This window comes from Rhinolophus sinicus, chromosome 17, assembly GCF_057876585.1.
Source record: "Rhinolophus sinicus isolate RSI-liver-muscle chromosome 17, RSI-T2T, whole genome shotgun sequence".
NCBI classification, from domain to species: domain Eukaryota; kingdom Metazoa; phylum Chordata; class Mammalia; order Chiroptera; family Rhinolophidae; genus Rhinolophus; species Rhinolophus sinicus.
The window spans coordinates 21,211,604-21,233,049 of record NC_142517.1 but is presented as its reverse complement, the minus strand read 5'-3'; the positions used below and the strand labels follow the sequence as shown (position 1 = coordinate 21,233,049).

Sequence of the window (21,446 nt, the reverse complement as noted above, 5' to 3'; positions counted from 1 at the left end):
AGTGTAGTCAAGCTGCATTTAATTGGATAAGCACATATTTGTTGGATGAAAATTTAAATATTACCTGAATTAAAATATAAATGAAAACATATATAGAAATCTGAAAATTTTAATTTATTTTTGTGCTCCAGTGGAAGCTGTTAAGGTTATACCCTAAAATCCAGGATTATTAACTTGCTTCTATAAGAGAAATGTACTGAATGAAAAAATGCTGAATGAGGCAAAAGGCTCTATTGTCACTGAACTGAATAGAAATGGCAAATTCTGAGGAGAGGTCTAAGAAAACTCTTTCAAATTTTTCCTCACATGCATGAACTGGATTCTGATTCTTTGCAACATACAATAGTTCAGCTTCATTAAGAAGTCTCTAATCCAAAAGTTTAACTCTCTGTGGCCTGTGAAATCTTATTTCTGATTGTTTTAAGCTCATAGTGAGAGAGAGGAAGAAGAAATATTGCTAAGAATTGCATTTCCTCATCTTTTATTTCCTCATCTTTTTATGAAGTCTCCAGTAGCCCTGCCTCATCTAGTCAACATATGCTTGGTTTTAAACAGAACTGAATTGATCTCCAAGGCACATGCCACACAATCTGGGGAAGGCTCTAAACCCCTCATTGTAATCAGCTGCCACTTCCACAGTTGCCTGATAAGCACGATTGAATTTCAAATGAAGACTCTCAGTATCAGAAAAGAGCAATGAGGGGACATTTACAGGAGATTGATCTTACTAAGTCTGTATTTCATATATCCTAGTTTAAAATAACTGGAAATGTTAAAAATAGGATAAAAGAAATACAAAAATATGTTATATAATTGTTTTACATTTCAATTGAAGGCTTTGGAAGGTGTCCCAAAAATATCTCAGAAGATAAATGCAGCGCATAAACGCTGAACATTTATGATATCCTTTTTATTCTTTTTCCAAAATGACCAGTAAAGGAGAGCACCAATATAAACATACGTGTGCCCAACTTTTCTTTCCACGACCAGCTTGATTATCTTCCACTGCCAATTCCCTGTTTCTGTAATTGCTTTTCAGGTTTTTTTTGGTGTAAAAATCTCCCTGGGAGAAGATTGTGCTGATGATGACTCAATCACTCAGTTTTCTACTCCCAGCAGCATCTAAACCGTATCCAGGAGGATTGTAAAAGCACATTCTCAGCATATTCACCACACAGTGATGATTGGGGAAGAATCCATTCTATCTCCAACCAAGGGAATTTTCTCTAAATGTTTTATTTCCTAAGTAACATCATTATAGTAGTAGTTGAAATCTAGTGAAAGGGCAAACAATTATAAACTATCCCTAAACCATAAATCTGGCATCTTTTGTGTGTTGGGAGCCATAGATTCTGTTCTTCTGACTTTCATCTTGAATATAAATTGCCTGTAATGTTTTTTGAAATCATTGCTATTGCATTTATCTAATTACAATAATCTCATAAAAACCAGTAACTAATATTTTTGATGGAAGACATTTGTTGCTGTCTGCCTTTGCACAACTTATCTTTCCACTTCTTTCTTCCCTCCTCATTTACAATTTAAAATATAGGTGTGGTAACCTATTATTTCTCTAAAATTTTGTTTTAAGATGCTTTCTCTTTTGCAAGTGGTGGAATGCCCAATGATTATTTCAATTGGATTTATGAATAAATTCACTCCCTTATTGGTTAAAGCTACATTTTTTAAAAAATATCAGTTCAGTTGGTTTTAGTGTTCATCTACATTGCTTTGAAAAATATACTTCTCTCCAAAGTTCTTTCCATGACATCATTCTTGGAAAAAAATTGGGAGGCTCTCCCCTCCAGTAGAATAGGTATTATGTATTTTCTTGCTGTGTTTTAAGATACTTTGCAGAACTGAGCACATAATTCTATTGCATTCAAATATGAATGATAATGATGGCTATACATTTTTTTATTGCAGTGGTTTCTCCTCAAAAACTTATAAATGTCAGTTTTTACGTATTCACCATGAAATGAGTAAAGCATAAACATGGTCTGATTTTTAACACCTTTGAAAAGTGATTATATTTATCCTGCTTAAAAATCTTGCAAATTTTTTTTTCCTCTTGAAATTTAAAAATTTAAACAGGAAACGTTATAACATTGATTCCTGTTCATTAATTTTTTTTACAGCAAACTGTCAGACTTCATGATACTTAGGTCACTTTCATCAGATCCAGTAATTACATACAGAGGGTGCCAAAAAATGTATACACATTTAAAAACAAACAAACAAACATGTATTAAAATTGTGATACTCAATATATACTGATAACAAAAGATGAATACAAATCATGTGTATACATTTTTTTTGGCACCCTGGTATATATATTTTTCCCTATTCTACCTTTCATTGTTAGTTTTGATTGGTTCTTTTTCTTTGGAAATGCCTATTATTTTCAAATTGTGGTTTTTTGTTTTTCTTGCATACCTATTACAGACTCTCACAATTGTTATAGCTTCTATTCAGGGCCAAAGGGTTGACAAGATACAAGTCATCTTCCATATTTGCTGTAAAACTGAAAGAGTACAACTTTCTGTGATAGAGTCAAAAGTCTAGGCCAATTGTAACTGGAGGAACAGATATTTGCACAGATGGATCTGGGATTAGAAAATAGACCAGAAGAGGATTGAAGCTCCAACCCTACCTCTTTCCTAGACATTCTAGTTAAGGACAGACTGACCACAGTCTCCTATGGAAGGGAAAGATAGATGGAGGAAGTAACCTGTATTTTGTCTTCCTGACATATTTGCACCTAGAGAGAAACAGTGTTGTGGTCAATAGCATAAGGAAAATCATAGTCCAAGGGGAGCAGAGGGTAATAAAGAATTATCTGCAGATGGTTGACTACAAAGAGTTATATCATATATGAATATAAAGATATAGATACATTCATGATGAAAAGACAAGCAATACTCCCCCCTTCGCCCCGCTGATTATGTTATGGATATAATTAAAAATATAGGTTAAGAAGGTTGTGCATACTAGCAAAAATCAGCATCAAATTCCTTCATCCTTCATGGCAGTGGCTTTACACTGCTTGTCTCTGAGAAGTTAATGATGTTAATATTTTAATTGGATGTTGTTGGCATTCAAACAGCTCACTTGCCTGTCTCCCTGCTGTTCTCTGAAAATGCTCTTGGCAAAGGGAACGTGACAGACCGTTCTCCTTCCTCACAGTGCCAACAATCCTATTTGTAATGTTTAAAATGGCCATTTTCAGTGAATAAAATCCACAACTCTTTATTCAGCAGAGAAGTGCAAATAGATCTGCTGAGAAACAGTGTGGTTTCCTGCTTTGAACAAATTCAGGTAGTGGTTAAACAAATATAAAGGAAGGAAATCTTTGTTAAGATGAGGAAAAATGAGTGTTTTGGAATGTAAACACTGAAATTGTATTTAGGCCTTGGAGTCCTAATATGACTTTATGTTTTGCTCCAAAAGTTACAATGCAACATTTAATCCCAAATGCCCTTACCTGGAAACCCCAAGTGATAGCCAGTAGTGAAGTTGGCTTTAAATCCCCCTTTTGTCAACACATCATTAGTGATAAAAAGCACAGTCATTCTGTTGGAGGTTGAGAACAAGTCCTTTACTGGACCAGGCCCTGTATACACAGCTGCTCCAAAAGAAAACAAGATAATCGGTGAGATGATCCTTTGAATCTAGAAGGAAATACACTCTTTTTCTCAGTTCCATCTTCTAGAGATACCCAACATGAGCATGGCTTGCTCAAAAAGCAGACACATGTAAATAAATGTGTATATTCTTTTACATTTTGGACACTGCTTCTTGGAAAGTCACTTCTTGATTGATTGTTTCCAATATTACTTGAGGTTTCTGCAGCTCTATAATTTAGTGATGAATTACTCATAACATTTTCTGGCTTAGCGCGTCTACTATTCGAAGTTCATGTTATCCCAGAAAAATGAGTATTTGCCTGCTTTTAAAGACCTTTATAAGACAATGGAAATTATAGTTTTCCTTTTCCAAATTTATTTGGTGTTTTTTGTGAGTTGAATCATTAACCTAATCTGAAGGATGGATTAATTAGAGACAGATAATGTAAACTTAAATGGTGGTTTTCAAAATTTTTTGCACTAGTCCCTCGGCTTTGGGGTTTTATAAGCAATAAAATACTTCTTACTAAACAATAAAGGCTTAAGCTAATCAAAAATATGTTCATATTACTAAATAATTTATATTTTGGTATCTCTTCAAGCAATTCTGTTTCAAAAGAACTTCTTGCCCATAAATTTGAAAACTACAATTCTGAGATCCTTTTGGAATTCTTACTGACTTTTTAATGATTGATGTAAATCATAAAAGGTGAAATGATAAAAAATGATTTCTCTTAGATCATGAGAACACTGAAGTTTTTATTAGAAGAACAGTGTAACCTGAAAAATGGGAGAACTACCCAAAATGTCTTTATAACTGTATAGAAGAAAGTTAAATTTGAAGTTCCTCAGTTCTTTCTCACCCTAACCTCCTGGCCCACTGATTCTTTCATTGTTTATTTGTCCTGTGTGGGCTTCTCAAAATCCTCTTCCAGGAAGCTTGTGTTTTAGAACTTTGTGAATTTGCTGAAGAAATCCACATAACAGACTAGCTGGGGAACCCTCTCCACCACTCTGCCCCTTCATTGCTGTAGAAAGTTCCTGTGCAGTGTTCAGCCATTGGTTGCAGTGTTCATGTGATTGTACCCTGATTGTATTGGGCCATATTTTATAGGAGATGGTTAATGCGAGTCCAAAGCATAGTTAGATAAAACACTTTTACTTGTAAAGGGTGTTGTTTCATGCATCCTAATTCATATTTTACTCATTTTTATGATTTAATGTATGACTTCTCAAGAGATAGGTCTTTCTTGAAAATTGGTAGTAGTTACATAAGACATGGCAATTATACTTGACTGATAGATTTTTATTAAGTTAACATGTATTTTATGATCTAGGTACAATAATTTCCTCAAGAATAGTACATTTTACTCATCTTTATTAAAAATTAATGATTGATACAAAATAAATTGTAGGGAAAATCCTCGACTTTGATCAATTTTTGAATCAATCTCAGGTACTTATTAGAAGCAGCTAGTACTAGAGACACAGACAATCAAAGTAATAGTAAATGTAAACTAAAACATATGTAAAAATTTTGCATAACAAACACATTTGTTTTGTTGGTTTGAAATGAAATCAAACTTGATTTCATAGCTGTGGATATCTGATGTTCACATGATGCATAGAAAATTGCATCATGGTTGTCCTTAGCTCTTAGTCTTCAAGGTATAATGCTTATTGTAGTGAATGAATGCCAGCTAGCAGGAACTGCGAACTCAAAAATATTAATCCTGGTTTGCCAAGAATGCTCAAGAAGAATATTATTCCATTATCATTGCAAACAGCCTCCACATTAAAAGCTCTACGTAAAATACAGCATGCTACTCTACTGTTGAATTTTCATTTTGCTAGTTGTAAGAAAGTGATTACATTTATTGAGAAATGCTCTCTCCCTCAGTCCAATGTCTTGAGCCATACAGCCTTCACAATATTTAAACTGCAGACTTACCTAAGAGCAAGGAATCATCTCCACCACCATCTCTGATTTCCACTACATCTGCAATATTTTCTAAGTCAAATTCTTGAAAATGAAGTTGTATATTTTTTCCATTTTGTGCATTTAAATTCCAAACACCTTAAAAGTAGTAAAGAACAATACTTAGTTTAGAACACACTTTTTATTTCTTTTAAAAGCTTCACTCTCTTGGGAATTTCAAATCATTTTCAAAGATTTTTTTCATACTCATTTTAAAATTGGTAGTTCATTTTGAAACAAAACAAAATTACTAGCCTTAGTATCAATAAACACTCCTTGTTCTTTATTGATTCCTTAAACAATTTAGTCTTTAGATTCTATTCTAGGCCCTTTCCTTATTCTGTATGGGGGTTCTCATTTACTCTTAAGGAAAATCATTTCATTGACGTAGTAATGACTTCCAAGTCTTTATTTCCTGCACATTTTTTTGGAAAAGTAGATAAATTTAACCAATTATTTACTGTGTATGGATGTTTGTATCTCAAAGTCAACATGTAATAAGGAGAATACAGAATTACATCCTTCCAAAACTCATTTCTCTTTTTATTATTCAGTGAATGGCACCACTAATCATCCACTCACAGGTGTTCTACACCAGAAATCTCCACATCTCCTTGACCTCCTCTCTCCTACCACATCCAATCACCCAGGCTTGCCAATACTACCTCCTATATCCCTTGATCCCATTTACTTCTGAGTCTCCACTGCTACTCTATGAGTTTAAGTCACTGTTATTTTTCATCTCCTAATTGGTGATGCTGATGGCTCACCTCCCTTCCCCTCTATCTCTGATCCTACAGCCAGATGGATTCATCTAAAATGCAAGCTTGATTTTATCACTATTTTTATGGAAACCGTTTGAAGTCTCCATTGTTCTCAGAATAAAATCCAAACTGCTTACTTAATATAATGTGAAATCCCTTCACACCTGAACTTCATTTGTTATCATTATTTAATTTTGCTTGGGGATTCCAGAAAAAGTTACGTCTCCTAACATCTGAACTCATGTCCCTCCACAGCATTCTGCCTTTGTCCTTATTATAACAGCACTGTGGGCATTTTGTAATGCTTGAAACTTCATCTAGACTGAACAATGTGTGTTTCTTCTTTACTTATTTCAGTAGCTAACAAGTAAAATGCTCAATGTATATTTGTTGAATAAATCAATACATGTAATACATTTCTCTAAATTGTTGTTTCAATGTTCCACTGATTTTCAGATTTTTTAGATCATTCCTTTGTACAAGTGATATGTTTAAAAGATGTGTTCTTCAATATGAAGTAGAGATGATAATCTCTGATTTCCCAAACAAGTCAAATTTGATTAATGGCTGTTTATTTTTCTTGAATCAGATATCTCCCCATAATAGTGACTCTACTATTCTATGAAAGTGATACTTATCTCTTGATCATTGGAAGCAAGAAAAGTTGGCATTTTCTAACAGCACATTTTTTATTGTCATTAGTGCCTTTCTTTCACTGGTAGAATCCCCCATTTAGATCCATGGTGCTAATCAGGTGTGGCTGCAGGAAGAACATATCTGTTTCTCAGACCTGCCGGAGTGGAATCTTTGTAGGATGGGCCGGGAAGCTGCATCTTTAACACAGTATCTAGGCAGCTCTAACGAACTTCTCCATTTAGTAATAATGACTTAGAGACAGGCTTTGCACAGTTTTAGCTAACTCATCTTCTCACTAGACTTAGATATTTTTTAGTGATCCTCTTATTATTTTATCTTTTACACTAGGACTCTAATCACATTACTCTAGCTGCTTTATTGACTCTATATTTACAAAAGGTGTAGCTGTCACAATAGGCTCTTTGCTGGTTAAACTTTTCCCTGACTTCATTTTATGGAATAGCAAACTTGTTATATACACTATAGGCCTTATATGTATAATTAAGGAGAGTGATTAAGAGAGTGGTATCTCGAGTAAGGCTAGCTCTTTCACTTACTGGTTTTATTCAACTTTTGAATTTGAGAATTATAATAATAGCACCAGCTATGAAGGGTTATTGTGAGAATTGACTGAAATAGTGTATATTAATCACTAACACAGTGCCTGGCCTGAAATAATGCTAAAAATATTAGTAATTTGTTCTTGTTATTTTTGCTGTTATCATTATATTAAGTAGTCTCATAAATGTAGGTATATCCACACATGGCGAATTTGTAAACTATTTTGCTATGTCAAGGGGAAACTTTGATATATACAATTATTTCTCATGGCCTGGAAAAGAAATAACTCACAGAAAGCCTGGTTAGGGTAGCTGTTCGGAAAATTCATAGAAGTGAAAGTTGTATTTGGTTCCCACAGTTCAAAAGGTCCTCCACAGTCCGCTGAAATGGAAAGCAATGAAAAATCATTAGTAACATAATGTTTATTTCCGAGACATAATACTGTTTGCTAGAAAATACCAAATACATTTCTTGAAATACTGGTTTTGACAGATATATTTTAAAGTATGTGTTTGAGAAAACCTTGCAACTTAAGTAAGGGAAAAATAGGTCTCTTTATTGAACAACATCTCAAAACGTTAAATATTCCTATGTTCTTTGTGAATCTCCAAGAGGGTATAATAGTGTGCATCATTTTCCAAAATTATTTGGTCAAGGAAAACCTTTTTGCTGCACACCTTTTACAAATAGGCTGCATGAGTAAGGTATCAACTTGCAGTAAAAAAGAAAATGATTCTTTATAATAGAACAAATCTTGTATCTGCCACTCTCTTATGAGATGAGCTAGTAAATCACTAATCTTGCCATTTCTTGCCTTTTTTTTTCCCTTTCTTTTTTCTACTTTTTTTGGCAGAGGGGAAACTTTACCATCCCGTATAATGAGGCATTTGACTGTCAGGTAAGGGAGATAAGCTGAAACTCCACTTGCTTAATAATTGCCGCAGAGTGATCTGTTAGCCAACGCTGTCCAGGAGTCAGTTGGACCTGAGCTTAATGCAATTCATTAGAAAAATAGAGCACAGGACTTCCAGTTAAAAGTATAATGCTTTAACAAGGTACATTAAGTTTATGAAATTCTTAACATACTTTATATCTTCTTACTTATTAGAAGAAAATTCGAAAGTAATGTAAAAATTCATAAACTACTTTTAGTATCCCAATTCTATCTTATTTTTATTATCGGGTTATATTTAAGGTCAAAAGAATAAAAGTAACCTAATCTGAAGAACACTGGGATAAGTATGTATATTTCCTATTATTAACAAACATGTGATACTGGAATGCCAATAAGATAGAAATCAGATTATGGGAGTGATAATTAAATGTCTCTACACCAACAGCAATGTCGTCAGTCAGATGCTTTCCTTCGATCCCTCTTTTATGTATTGCCTGCCTTATTTATATAGATCCTTTGAACGTCATGTGCATCTTCCAAATTTGTACGTGATAAACTTCTTAGATTTGGGTTCATGATGTATCTGATGGGACAGAGAGGCAGTTGCAGTTCCTTGATAGTAACTTATCCTACTCTGCAGAGTGCTAGGGCCTGGTCTACCTTATACGCCCTCCTGGGTCAGGCTGGTCCGGACCCAGATGAGCTTAGCAAGAATAAGAAAACCTCTTACAATAACCTTATCTTTTGCGTAGTGTTTCCATATACATTGTCTCGTCTGGGGAAAATTATCGTGTATAAAAGGAAGGTTGTTAGAGCTGGTAGATTAAAATTTTTTCTCTGAATTCGTTACCTGTCTTTTTGAGACTTGGTTTTCTCATTTATAAAATAGATATAGTATATATATTAGAGATTTTCAGGGTTTTAAGCCTATAAAATACAGACATAATTTGTGAAAAGTGCCTACACATTACCTGGCACGCTGAGCATTGGTTTTCAATGCATATTTATGGATTAGGTAATTACTATTATTATGTCTATTTTAAACAGACAATTTGAGCATTAGAGGTATTCAGTTACTTGCTAGTGTTGTGCACATTCACTTAGTGTCGAAGACAAAACTCCAACTCAGTGTCAAACTCATCCCACAGCATGTTACTGTCTCCTGTTGGGTTGATGAAACTCGGAATCATTTCTACCATCTAGTCCAAGCCACAGGCAGCGTTAGAATGAGTCTCAATAAGTAGCACTTGGTGGCTATATGACATATTCTTGATGGGTATGGACAAAGAGAAGGAGGGCAGAAGGGAACATAAACGGAAGCACTAACAAATAAGGTCAAGGAGGGATAGATGTAGAAGGAAGAAAGCACTATCTGTACACAGGGTCCTGAAGAAGATATTTGAACCAAAGGAAGACTGACAATAGGGAATAAGGGCAGGTTCTCCACTGGGAAGGGTGAGAGAAAGGCTGAGGGAATTGTATGATCCCATAGCAGCTCTTCCTCTGAAGCTAATACTCTCTTTGATTTTGTTACTAATTGTCTTGCAAAGATTTCTGTAGAAGAATCTACTACAACTCCTCAACTCTCGCATACATAACATACAAGTCATTTAATTTTAATAATTCTAAGTGCCATGAAATGGTACCTTCAATCCTCAATGAAACTAATTGTGAAGGGAAAGGGACAAAACTGCAGGGACAATTATTTTTGTAACTGCAGGGACAAAAATAATTGTGCAGACTGAAGACAAGGGAAAACCAACTTTTCTGATTTCACAAGTTTAGCCTTGGCCAGTGTGGCCAGAGGTATTTTGTTTGTTGGTTTTGTTTGTTGTTGATGTTTAACCATCATTCTGATTTTCTCTTCAAGGAATAGGAAAATTTCAAAATCTGATTCTCCTAATATGGTAATATATAATATATAGTAACATAGTATATATTTTGGAGAATATATTACATTTTCACATAATGGAATACTTAATAGTACGTTATAGTATACGTAAATGAGAAGGCAGGATTTTAATAAATACAAAACCAGACCTTAAATGTTGTCAAGTGTAACTGTTAAGCCTGTCAAGACAGGCAGTTTACTTAGCATTTCTGCATTAAACAGACGTCTTAGAAATTTATTCCTTTAAAATACTTAAGAAGTGCTGCATTTCATATATAATTCTATATCAAATAATTGACCATGAGATAGCTCTGATCTTTGGCCTGATAAGAAATATCAGTTTATCTCTGTATATAAATGACTGTAAGGAATTGACAAAATCACTTTCAGCCATTCTAAATCTGATGACACAATCTATTTTAATGGTGGTGTTGCTATAGTGGAAATGTAACATGTGCTTCTTAATAGAGGAGCCAAACTCTCATGAAATGTAATTTTGGATATCACAGTCATGCTGTGTTATTAGATAAACCTTCGCCTCCCCACCCACACACAGAACACGAGTCAAATAGCCTGTCCGGTACAGGAAACTCTATTCATTTACAGTTGTTAAACTTTCATTTTTCTTTTTCTTGGAGCTGTTCTCTCAAAGATTTGTATTCTGATGAATTTCTTACTATGCCAGTAGGGATTTTCCCTACATACATTATGTAAATAATATGCAGTATTTTGCAAAGTGGTTATCAGAGCTAGATAGATTTCTTGAGGCATGTCATTTTTAATCCATGCTTAAGCCTCTGACGTCCATGAGATATGTGTCAACGTGGAGGTAGTATGTGGTGAAAAGGAGAGCCCAGCTTTCATCTACAATAGGAGGGTTCAAATTAAAGATATATTTGGTAAAACAAGAAATAAGGATACAGTAAAAAGGTTTTTGATTGGTACTCATGCCGATAATAGATGTAGCTTGACAAATAATACCTCACAGTGATGTTTAAACATGTGAAAAGTGGCTAATTTTAAAATCAACAATTATTTTTCATTATCATAGTAATACATAGTTGCACAAGATTACAGAAAACATTTTAGAAACTTAGGTGGTAATATAAAATCTCCCATGAAAATTTTGTGCTCAGTTTTGAAAATTTACATTTCTATTAAGTTATAGTACCCAGCCACGATGGTAATACTTTTATTAAATGTATGACAATAAAATTCAAATTTTCTTTCTTTGTGGTCTAACTTTGATTTGTAATTAAAAGCAATGTAGCCAGTGGTAGCTCTAATAAGTAGGTTATTCGTTATAAAGGTAAAAAATATGAAAAAATAAAATAATCCAGAACACGTTGATACAGAAGTATATGATTGCCATAATATGTCATTTGGTAGGAATTTGAATATCAAGTCACACCAATAATATGAAAGGTAAGCAGCCCTACTAGAATATGGCCATCAATTACAGAGAGGTAGATAGGTGCTGATTCATTTCCATGTGAAGAACTAAAGTTAGATTATTTAGCTCTAAGTATAGTGTCATGCCTGTGAAACTTTTCAGATTAACTACTTTTTGTCTTTGGAAATTAAAAGTGGTTTAACAATTTAATAGTCACCCATAAAAGAGTGCCTCTTAAAGTAGTTAAAACCACAGTTTGTCCTATTTTTGGTCTTAATTACCCTTAGCCACAGAAACAAGTCAGGGGCCTAAAATATGGATTTCTTTTTGTATATACCTATTCTACGAGTATTTAGTAGATATCTTGTCATGAATCATCCCAATTGTGTTGGAAATTGGCATAACATTATGTAATGAAATATTTACTTTTTAAAAGATTTCTCAGTACAGTCTCCACATTTAAAGTATTTGTGCCAATGTCACAGGGCAATTGCAGGGCTGATACAGCAGAGGCTGAAGTCACAAAATAGAATTCCTACAGTTATGAAAACTGAACTTAATTTCCCCAAGCTATCTGCAATGTGGATCCCTAGAAACAAGGGAGGAAACCGATTTTTTCTAGTCAATTACTTGTCTGGGATTATTTTCTTATTTAAATGCTCTAGAAGATCTAAAGAAAGGCTATTAGCCAGTCAGCCATGGTTTTCTTTTATTGCTGCTTAAACAAATCAGTGATCTGGAACCAGGAAAGCTCTGCACAAATAAGAATTTCACTGAACCAGTTGCAAATGGCATTAGAATGAAATTGTTCACACTGCATTTGACGGTAATTAACATTTTCTGCTGTGCTAAATATTGCCCTGAAGTGAATCATTTTGAAACTGGAACAAAAATACTCTGGGCAAATTCTGAAGTTTGTATTTTAAAATCAGATGGGTTATCCTACCATCATAATTTCCCTATTATTAAAATACGCAAGGGTATCATGCTCCCTTGATATTGAGGTATTATTTTTCTCTCTTTTTGAATGGAATAGATATTAGAACTGTATGGGCTAGATTGGTAAAATTTTAATATGGGAAATCCTATTTAAAATTTCATATGTATGACATTATGTACAAAAATTATCTTAAATTTTCCATTTTACATAATGAGAATTTGCTCTTTTTAAAATACTGAGTCTATGGAACTGTTACTTTCATCTAGAAAATTTTTCTTCTTGACCACTTGTTGATGAATAGAAGAACATGCTGGCATAAAGGATTACAAAGAAAGTCTGTTGTTTTAAATATCAAAATAGCAAGATCTTGCTAATATTTGGTACCCATAGAAATTGTTTATCAAACCAACAGTGATTTTAATAATTATAATTTCTTTTTTGTTTTTGCATGAAAACATTTTATATGATAGACAGTAGGGTTTGGGGCACCTACAACATAAAGTGAGACAATTATTTTTAAACAATGCCACAAAGCCAAATTATTGTGTTCATGTTGATATTTTCTCCAACCCCATCCCCACCATTATTTCCAAGCTTTAGTTCTTGTATAAAACTTTTGTTTGGCAAAATGAGGGGAGGGGAGGGGAGGGGAGGGGAGGGGAGGGGAGGGAGAGATTGGCTCTTAGTTCACATCTAATAATATTTATTCATCATCTATTTACGTGATATTAAGAACCAGACAGACACTTGTGAAGCAAAGGTGAATGAGATCCAGAGTTTAGTGTCAAGAAACTCAATTCTTGCCACAAGTTTGTGGCCAATATTATTACATGAGAATGCATGGTACTTTCCTGCTTTTGTTTTAATTTTATGATTGTCATTCTGTCTCTTAATCTAATGCTTCCTTAAAGCCTTCTCCACTTCACACTCTTTTATCCGAAGTCCTCTGTCACTTACTTCTCTAATTTACTACATTTAAGGTCACACAAGTATGTATTGCTTTTAATATTTATTTATATGAGTTATATTTCTTTTTCCATGTATTAATAGTTACTGCTACATCTTACATTTCTTTTGCAGTGCTTTGTACATAGGTACTAGATTTTATAAACTTTGAGTGAATGTTTGAAATATTGAGGAATTTATGTATAACCCCTACAAGGTTCTAAACATGTTAACACACAAGCTGGTAATTATAAACTAGTGTTTTGATGGGATGTAAATGCACTTTCAATATGGTATCACGGGACAGGTGTGACAATGTAATTACTGCCCTTATCTTAACAGCAGCGTATTTGTTGTATGTTCTCAAACACCAGTGATTTATCTTCAGAGCTTTGGGGTTGCTAAAACCACTCATCTGAAAAGCCTGCTTTTTTATTTTTTAGCTTAAAAATTGGAAAACAGGAGGATATATAGTTTTGGGAGTAAAACCAGATTTGGAAAGGTTCACCAAATTGATTTGCTGATGTGAATATGGGAAGAGTTTCAAGTGTGTTTGGAAGGAAATGAGAACTCGAAAAAGTGCTGTGTTTGTAGGCTCAGATCCATGACAGAACGAAACATCTCTGAGATTTGACACACAAGCAAAGCTGTAGAGCCAGGTCAGCTTTCAACCACCATAATCCAAAGACAAAAAGAATGTTTTTGAATTAAAACTACAATGCAGTGAAAACATCCCAATACAGGGACAATAGGTGTTTGGTATCATTTATCATTATGTTTTTTGTTTGTTTGTTGTTGTTTTTTGTATTAAATCTGATATTCTGAAAGTGATACGAAGTGATTACCTCTTTTGACATCGATAAGACGAATGGCAATGTCCCCTTTGACTTTGAAATGTCACGTTTCCAATTTTACGCAAGGGCACAGACACGGGCTCCATTTTATTCTTTTGAGTTAGAAATCCCATAGGACACCAGAAAGCCTGGTCACTGCTCAGCTGCAACACCCTTGTGGCTCCGTGAAAGGAGCATACTGCAAGCAACACCTTACAGAGTCTCCATTTAGGACATAAATCTTTCGTGTGAGCTAGGTCTGTATATTCAGAGTTCAGGCCCAATCATTATTATTAAATTATTTTGGAAATGGGTTTGGTGGGTTTCAGGCTTAACCGAATTCCTCTTGAGATCTTCACATCACTCCTTAAGAAAGCTGTGAGAATCTTAAGGCTTCTTTCCAAAAGGCCATGCTACATGATCAATACAGAATTAGCCTGTATTCTAGTGAAAACAAAATGGAAATCAGCTCCTTGATTATTTTCAAAAGTGAAAATGTACTAAAATGATCATAAGTATGATGCATAACAAAGTACTGAGTGATTTTCATTATGAGTTTATGTATAACATGTAACATTCTGCTAGCTTCCATTTTACTTATATTTTAATATTGATTTCCAGTGAAAAAATAGTATTAGGCCAAGATAAAAAAAAGAAAAAAAATAATAGGCAAAGGAAGACCTACTGGAAAAGATTCATGACTTAATTAGGGAAAATTAATGTTAAAGTTACTTACTAGGAAGTTCTGGCGGAGGAGTTGGGACCAAAGTCGGTTCTGGATAAAGACTTACATTGCAAATCCCATATGTTAGGCTAATGTCATCCAATGCTATATCACTCAGGAACTGGTTTTTAAAAGCAGTAAAAATAACCTGTAATTCAGAGAGACATATGAAATGATTCCACTCTAATGTTCCCTGACTTGATTCTTCTTGTTGCCCAATATTCTCTGGACAATCAGTACTGCCATCTCCAAATATCCAAGGAAACTTACTGCAGAGGGAAATACTGATGGAGCATGATTTTCAAGATCTGTCTGCTGAGCCCAACTCCCTTATTCTGTTTTCATATTAGTCTAAATTTTCACTAATGTCTTTCTTCTGAGGCAATATTTTCACAGTTTCTTTCTCTCTTCCTCTCTCCCTCCCTTGATACTGTCATACTTCATTGAATTCTGTTATGCTTCAACATCATCTGACAGGGGAGAGCAAACTTCTCTCAGATTCTTCCCTGACAATATCAGAAATGCAAGTTGCTGTTTGCCTTCTTAGAGCATATAAACCCTGAAGAGATGATCCACTGATTAAATTATTTAAATTGGAGGAGGAGACAAGAGAAAATTTGACTGCAATATGATTAGTCAGGGCTAGCTAGTTCTGGTTGTAATTCACCAAGGAAGCTGGTGTGAGATACTGTGTGAGGGTGATGCCCAGAGGACACAGACTCAGACTAGAGAGAAAAGTCCGGTGGTCATATGAAATATATTAGGTTCTTAAGGATAGTGGGTATTTTTAGCTGGACTTTTCTGAATCCTCTCCTGTGTATGAGAGAAAAGACAGAAACTGACTGTCTGCTATATGCTAATTGCTTTGCTAGGCACCTGTTATACGTTATGTCATTTCATTTTTCCAACATTATTATACAGTCATCCATTCACTCATTTGTTCATTCATTCCATCTGGTTCATGCCAGGCACTATTCCAAATGAGGATTATTTTTTCCCTTTCGTGTTTGTGCAAGCTGATTTTCAAAGAAACTAATATGATTTGTTCAAGATTTCCTAACCAAGTGGCAATGCCAAGGTGAAAATATTAGAACTTGATGCTCTCACTCTGCGTGATGAGCTAACTTTGAAAAAGTTGCTCTAGTTTCATGACTTAAAAAAAAAAGAAATGTTTAGAGTTGAGCCATATTTGGTCACTGCAATACATACTTACCTGCTTCTGCTATCTCTTTGCTCCCTTGAGGTTCCATTTCCTTTACCCTTCCTTGAATTATCGGAAAACAAAGAAAGATGGAGAAAAAACTGCACAGAATTGAAGGACAGAATCAGAAGGAAGAAAAAAAAAGAAAGATGGGAGAAATACAGATGAGGGTTGTTGATTATTGCGTGCATTATACCAAGTCCTGGGAAAGAACTGAAGCTTTCGCTGATGACAAAGTCTATCCAAATATACATCTTCTGAAAGTTATACTCTTGTCTGAAGATACCAGTTAAAACATCATTAATTTGGTCAAACTATTTGCCTCTATTATTCTGTTTTAATTGCAAACGCCCTTAGGAAGAGAACACAATAAGCTGTTATCTAAAAAATTAATTCACCCTACTGTGAAATAAATGATCAGAGACTTCCCAATGATGCAGCTGATAAAATTTGTTTCCAAAGGAAATATATGCAGGTTAAGTCAGAGTGGGACAGGGTGGACAGATACTGGTAGGCGCGGGTGTTCTAAGAGGAAAGGATATTCCCTAGGAAAGTACAGGGCTGATGTAGGTGGTATTTGTGAAACGTTGGAAGTCCTAGTTAAATAGGGGCATAGGAAGACATGGGTAGCTTGTGCTAGAAAGTTGCTGAAGAAAGCTGAAACATCCTGCAAGGTTTTTATGGATTCTATGGCTCATTATAAGTAGTAACTTCCTGAAGTAAATTGTTCCTCAATAAGTGGCCTTTTCTTTTCTTTCTTTCTTTCTTTTCTTTTTTTTTTTTAAGAAGAGCACAGCTCACAGTGGCCCATGTGGGGGGTCGAACCAGCAACCTTGGTGCTACCAGTACCACGCTCCAACCAACTGAGCTAACTGGGCACCTGCAATAAGTGTTTTTTTAATAAGTCAATGAATAAATAAAAAATAGAGGCACTCAAAGATTTTAAGAGAGAGAGAGAGAGAGAGAGAGAGAGAGAGAGAGAGAGAGAGAGACGAAGGCAGATTAGGACAGTAGAGAAAGTGATTTGGCTATATTCAGAAATTAAATTAATTTTTTTACCATATCACCCTTAACTATAATTATGTCACCATTTTTAGAATACAAATATATGGTTGTAAAACACAAAGTATTTTGCCAACCTTAAATTCTACTGTTTCATTTATTGTTATTTGTCCATAATTCCAATTTCTTCCATAATTTCCTTCTTTTTGGAAAATTATCTTCTCTATGTTTTGGTCATTGCTGATATTAATGCTTAATTTATAGACATTTTCACCATACATGTGGTACCTATTTTGGAAACAAGAAAAAAGATGATTGGATTCCTACAACATTTGGATAAATGCATTTTCAGGTTCTTCTAAATCCTTTACTGTCATTGAAATACCCTCTTTTCCCTTGGGTGAAGAAGTTGCTAGAGGAGGGGTGGGAGCATTTTACTTCTTTATCAATTGGAAAAATAATGGCAAATTCATTGAAACTTGGGATGACATCTTAGTAAAACCTGAAGCTGGCAGCATGAGACAGGCAATGTTACTCATTAAATAGTATGGTAGTTATCATGCGTCTACAACATACCAGAAACTAAGGCACACTGGTTCCAAAGTCGGGTCTAAAGGAAGACTTGAAAGTTTTACTCTTTCTCGTCTCCCGCCTGGTCCCGTTGGGGTGGAAATGTAAAATCCTGTAAAAAATGACAAACCAGTTTTTACTTCACTTAAATATTAGCATTTTCATTATATGAGATATTCAAAAGCAGTAAAGAACAACTTTAAGATGAAAATATAAGAAAATATATTTAGATAGCATGAAAAGGGCACTAGACTGAGACCTAGAAGGCACCATCTCTGGAATAACATTGTTATTTAGGAAAATCACTTCTCAACTCTGGACCTCTCAATTTATAAAACATGAACCTTGAACTGGAGCCCTACTTAGGAATATATAAAACCCTGACTTACTAATGAGTTCACATAATTGTTTCATCATATTATCATGTCCAAATACCACTTTAATTCCCATTTATTGGATATTTTGATTAATTTGCTCTTTAGAGACAATCAGTCCCTGAGGGTATTTAGATATACTGGTGGGATAACTCACGATATATGCAAGAATTTAAATACAGATTGGAAAGCAAAGTTAAGAGTTTCAAAGACCATCAGTTTTTTTATGCTATTGATTATACTGCATTTCTCTAAATAAGAAGTTTCCTAATTTTATGATGGTTTCATCTTCCATATTCCTTTGAATGATAACTAATCAGATCAAAGAGGAGCAGGTAGCACGCAATTCCACATAAAAGCTGTCTAAATAGTTCAAGCTACTGAATAAAGTTTTCTCTGGTCTGGAATTCATTATCCCAACCAATGACTTGAGTCATTTGAAGTGTGCAAAGGGTTACTGGAGTGAGAACATCTTGAACATTGTCTTAGGGGAATTTAAATTTGTTTTTAATTCTTAGTTTTCAGTTTATAGGTTATGATAGAAAATAAGAATCATAACAAAATATGATATAAAGCAAGTGAAATATTAGATAAATCTAATTTTATTGGAGTGTAATTCTTTATAAAATGCTAAAATTTAGTGTTTATTTGAAATCAAACATTTTCTCCTGTGCTTTCCAACACAATTTTTACAGGCAGTGCTGTGCATAAAGTTGAAATTTCTTAATTTATAACATGCAGAGTAAGAACAAGAACTGCCAATAGATATATCAAAGCATATTTATATCAATAAGGCAAAATATATTCAGAATAAATGAGTATTTTATCAGGGTGAAGCCATGGTCAAATATCTTTATAAATATAATACATGCACATTATTTGGATTTAGATTGCAAAATAGAAAACAATGTATGTTTAACTTTTTATAGTCACACATTACTTTTATATAATGCTGTAGTATTTCATGCATACTTATTTTAGCTACATAGTGCTTAATTATTCAAGTTACTAAAAAAAAATAGCATAGATACAAAGGAGATATTCTAGAATTCACTCTCTAAATATCCAACTCCAAATCCCTTTTGAATTGATTTTACTTTTAGTTTCTTAGATTATAGTTGGGGAGAAATAATTTAAAAAACATTGAATGCCACAAATAACTACTAAAATGGCTAGCTTATTCAGAAATATTTCTAGTTAGCTGCAGTTATATAACATAAGCACACATCATGCTCTTATTTATGTTTGGCCATGTTCATAGTCAATTTGTTATAATTTGAAATATTGCCAATCTATTGTTTACTCATTAAGCGGTGATATATTAGGGGTTTTTAGTGTGATGAAGAGATCATGATGCTATGAGCTTTGTACCATTGTCAAGATAAAATATAATTATGTGGACTGTAGTACCTTATAAATTTTGCATAAATAAATTTTAAAAATACAATATAGTAAATATATAGAATCACATGTTTTGGAACCTAGTAAAATAATAAATTAATATTTCTGTGATACCAGGGACATTCTTTAGTTAACAAGTTAGAAAATTAAATAAATTATTAAGAGTAGAGAATAGTAATTTACAAAAAAATTTTACTTAATTCAGTTATCCAATTGTCATTAAATTTCATCTATCATACTTTGTCTATAGGGGTCACTCAAACTCTGTTTAATCCAGGTCAACCTCTGTTTAAGCCCCAGCAGTCATTGCATTTTGAGGTAGCCCATTCCATTTCAACATGATTAAAAAACTCTTTTTTAAGAGTAAGTTATTGTGCACCTGTTGTTTCTAACTTTGCCTCCTGGGTTCGTTATAGTTGGTTCCACTCTGAGTATGCAAACCAGAAGTCTACAGGGTATTTCTATACTCTTATCTCACTCATTAGGTGGAGGAGTAGGCACTTTATAATATTTGGGACTCCAACTTAAGTCAGACCATCATGGTTACTATTTATGTCATTGTTCTAGTTCTATAACACCCCATGAGAACTTTTCATCACTTACATCACTGCTTAGTAATGCTTCTCTCTGTGCAATCTAATTGGTCCCTTATTCAACATCATTTACCATCTGTTTTGTTCCTACTAAACCAAGTACAAATTTACTCCAATATTGGAGTTTTCTGTACTATGAATTCAATATCATTGTCTAGCCATAGTTTTTATATTTCATTTATTTATATGTAGCACTTCTATAAAATTAAATTATTTTAATTTTTCAACACCCAGAAATTTTTATAACTTCCCCACCCCCCATTTTTCTGTCATTCCTCTTTCTCTTCCAATTGTACCTGTCAAATCCTACTAATTTTTTGAGGTCATTTAAGTCAAATTGCCATCTCCTTTGAGAAGACCTCTGTTGGTCTTCCCAATCAGGTGTGACAACTCCTTCTTTCGAATTCTCAGGTGCAAGTATATTTCTCTGATGTCACTTAAAAGTTGTGTTCTGCATTATATTTATGTCCATGGATGACTTTTTAAACTTGCTATAACTTTAGGGAAAAGAAAGACACTTGGTACACTTTTGAATTCTCTATATGGATTAGCTGAATGTTGTTTCCTGTTGCACTATATATGTTCATGCTACACTAATTTGATTGTTTTTTCATTTTTAAATTTGTTAAGGTACTACACAAAAGTAATGATTAAACAAATGTTTTCCATAACCATATGGGCATATACATGGTCAAATGACAATTTATTTTAAAATCCTTCAACTTTCTTGAAATGTCTTTGAGAGCTCTTGGAATTAACCTCAGAGTCAGCTTAAAACCCAGAAAATTGAATACATTTTGTTAAATTAAGCACGCAGTGAACTTCTTTCTTGAGTCACTTTTTCTTACAACTTCCTTCTATGATATCTCTCTTTTCTGCTTATTTCTCCACGAACTGAATCTACCCCACCCCACCCCACCCCCTAGCATCCCAATCGAAGTGAAAAGGTGCTGGATATCTGTTGATGATGATATAGAGACAGCACAACTGGAGACACAGTAGAACTGTCTGGAAATGTGGAGATCACTCTGAAGAAGAAAATAGAGTGATATAAATTGCTTCGTAAGTTGTGAGTCCATATGTAAAATCAATGGACCAGTAGATAAATATTGAGAGTTT

General features: G+C 34.0%; 1 protein-coding gene across 3 annotated transcripts in view; it reads right to left on the bottom strand.

Moving 5' to 3' along the window:
* The window catches only part of TMPRSS15 (transmembrane serine protease 15), a 111,824-nt gene that overhangs the window by 44,537 nt on the left and 45,841 nt on the right, over positions 1-21,446 (bottom strand). For all 3 annotated transcript variants that reach the window (XM_088794172.1, XM_088794171.1, XM_088794173.1), the window contains 6 exons: positions 17,966-18,071; positions 17,527-17,677; positions 15,199-15,334; positions 7,857-7,946; positions 5,578-5,703; positions 3,485-3,625 (listed from right to left, as the gene is read on the bottom strand). In XM_088794172.1, the coding sequence (XP_088650298.1) occupies positions 3,485-3,625; positions 5,578-5,703; positions 7,857-7,946; positions 15,199-15,334; positions 17,527-17,677; positions 17,966-18,071 (750 nt within the window). The remainder of the gene's footprint in view (positions 1-3,484; positions 3,626-5,577; positions 5,704-7,856; positions 7,947-15,198; positions 15,335-17,526; positions 17,678-17,965; positions 18,072-21,446) is intronic.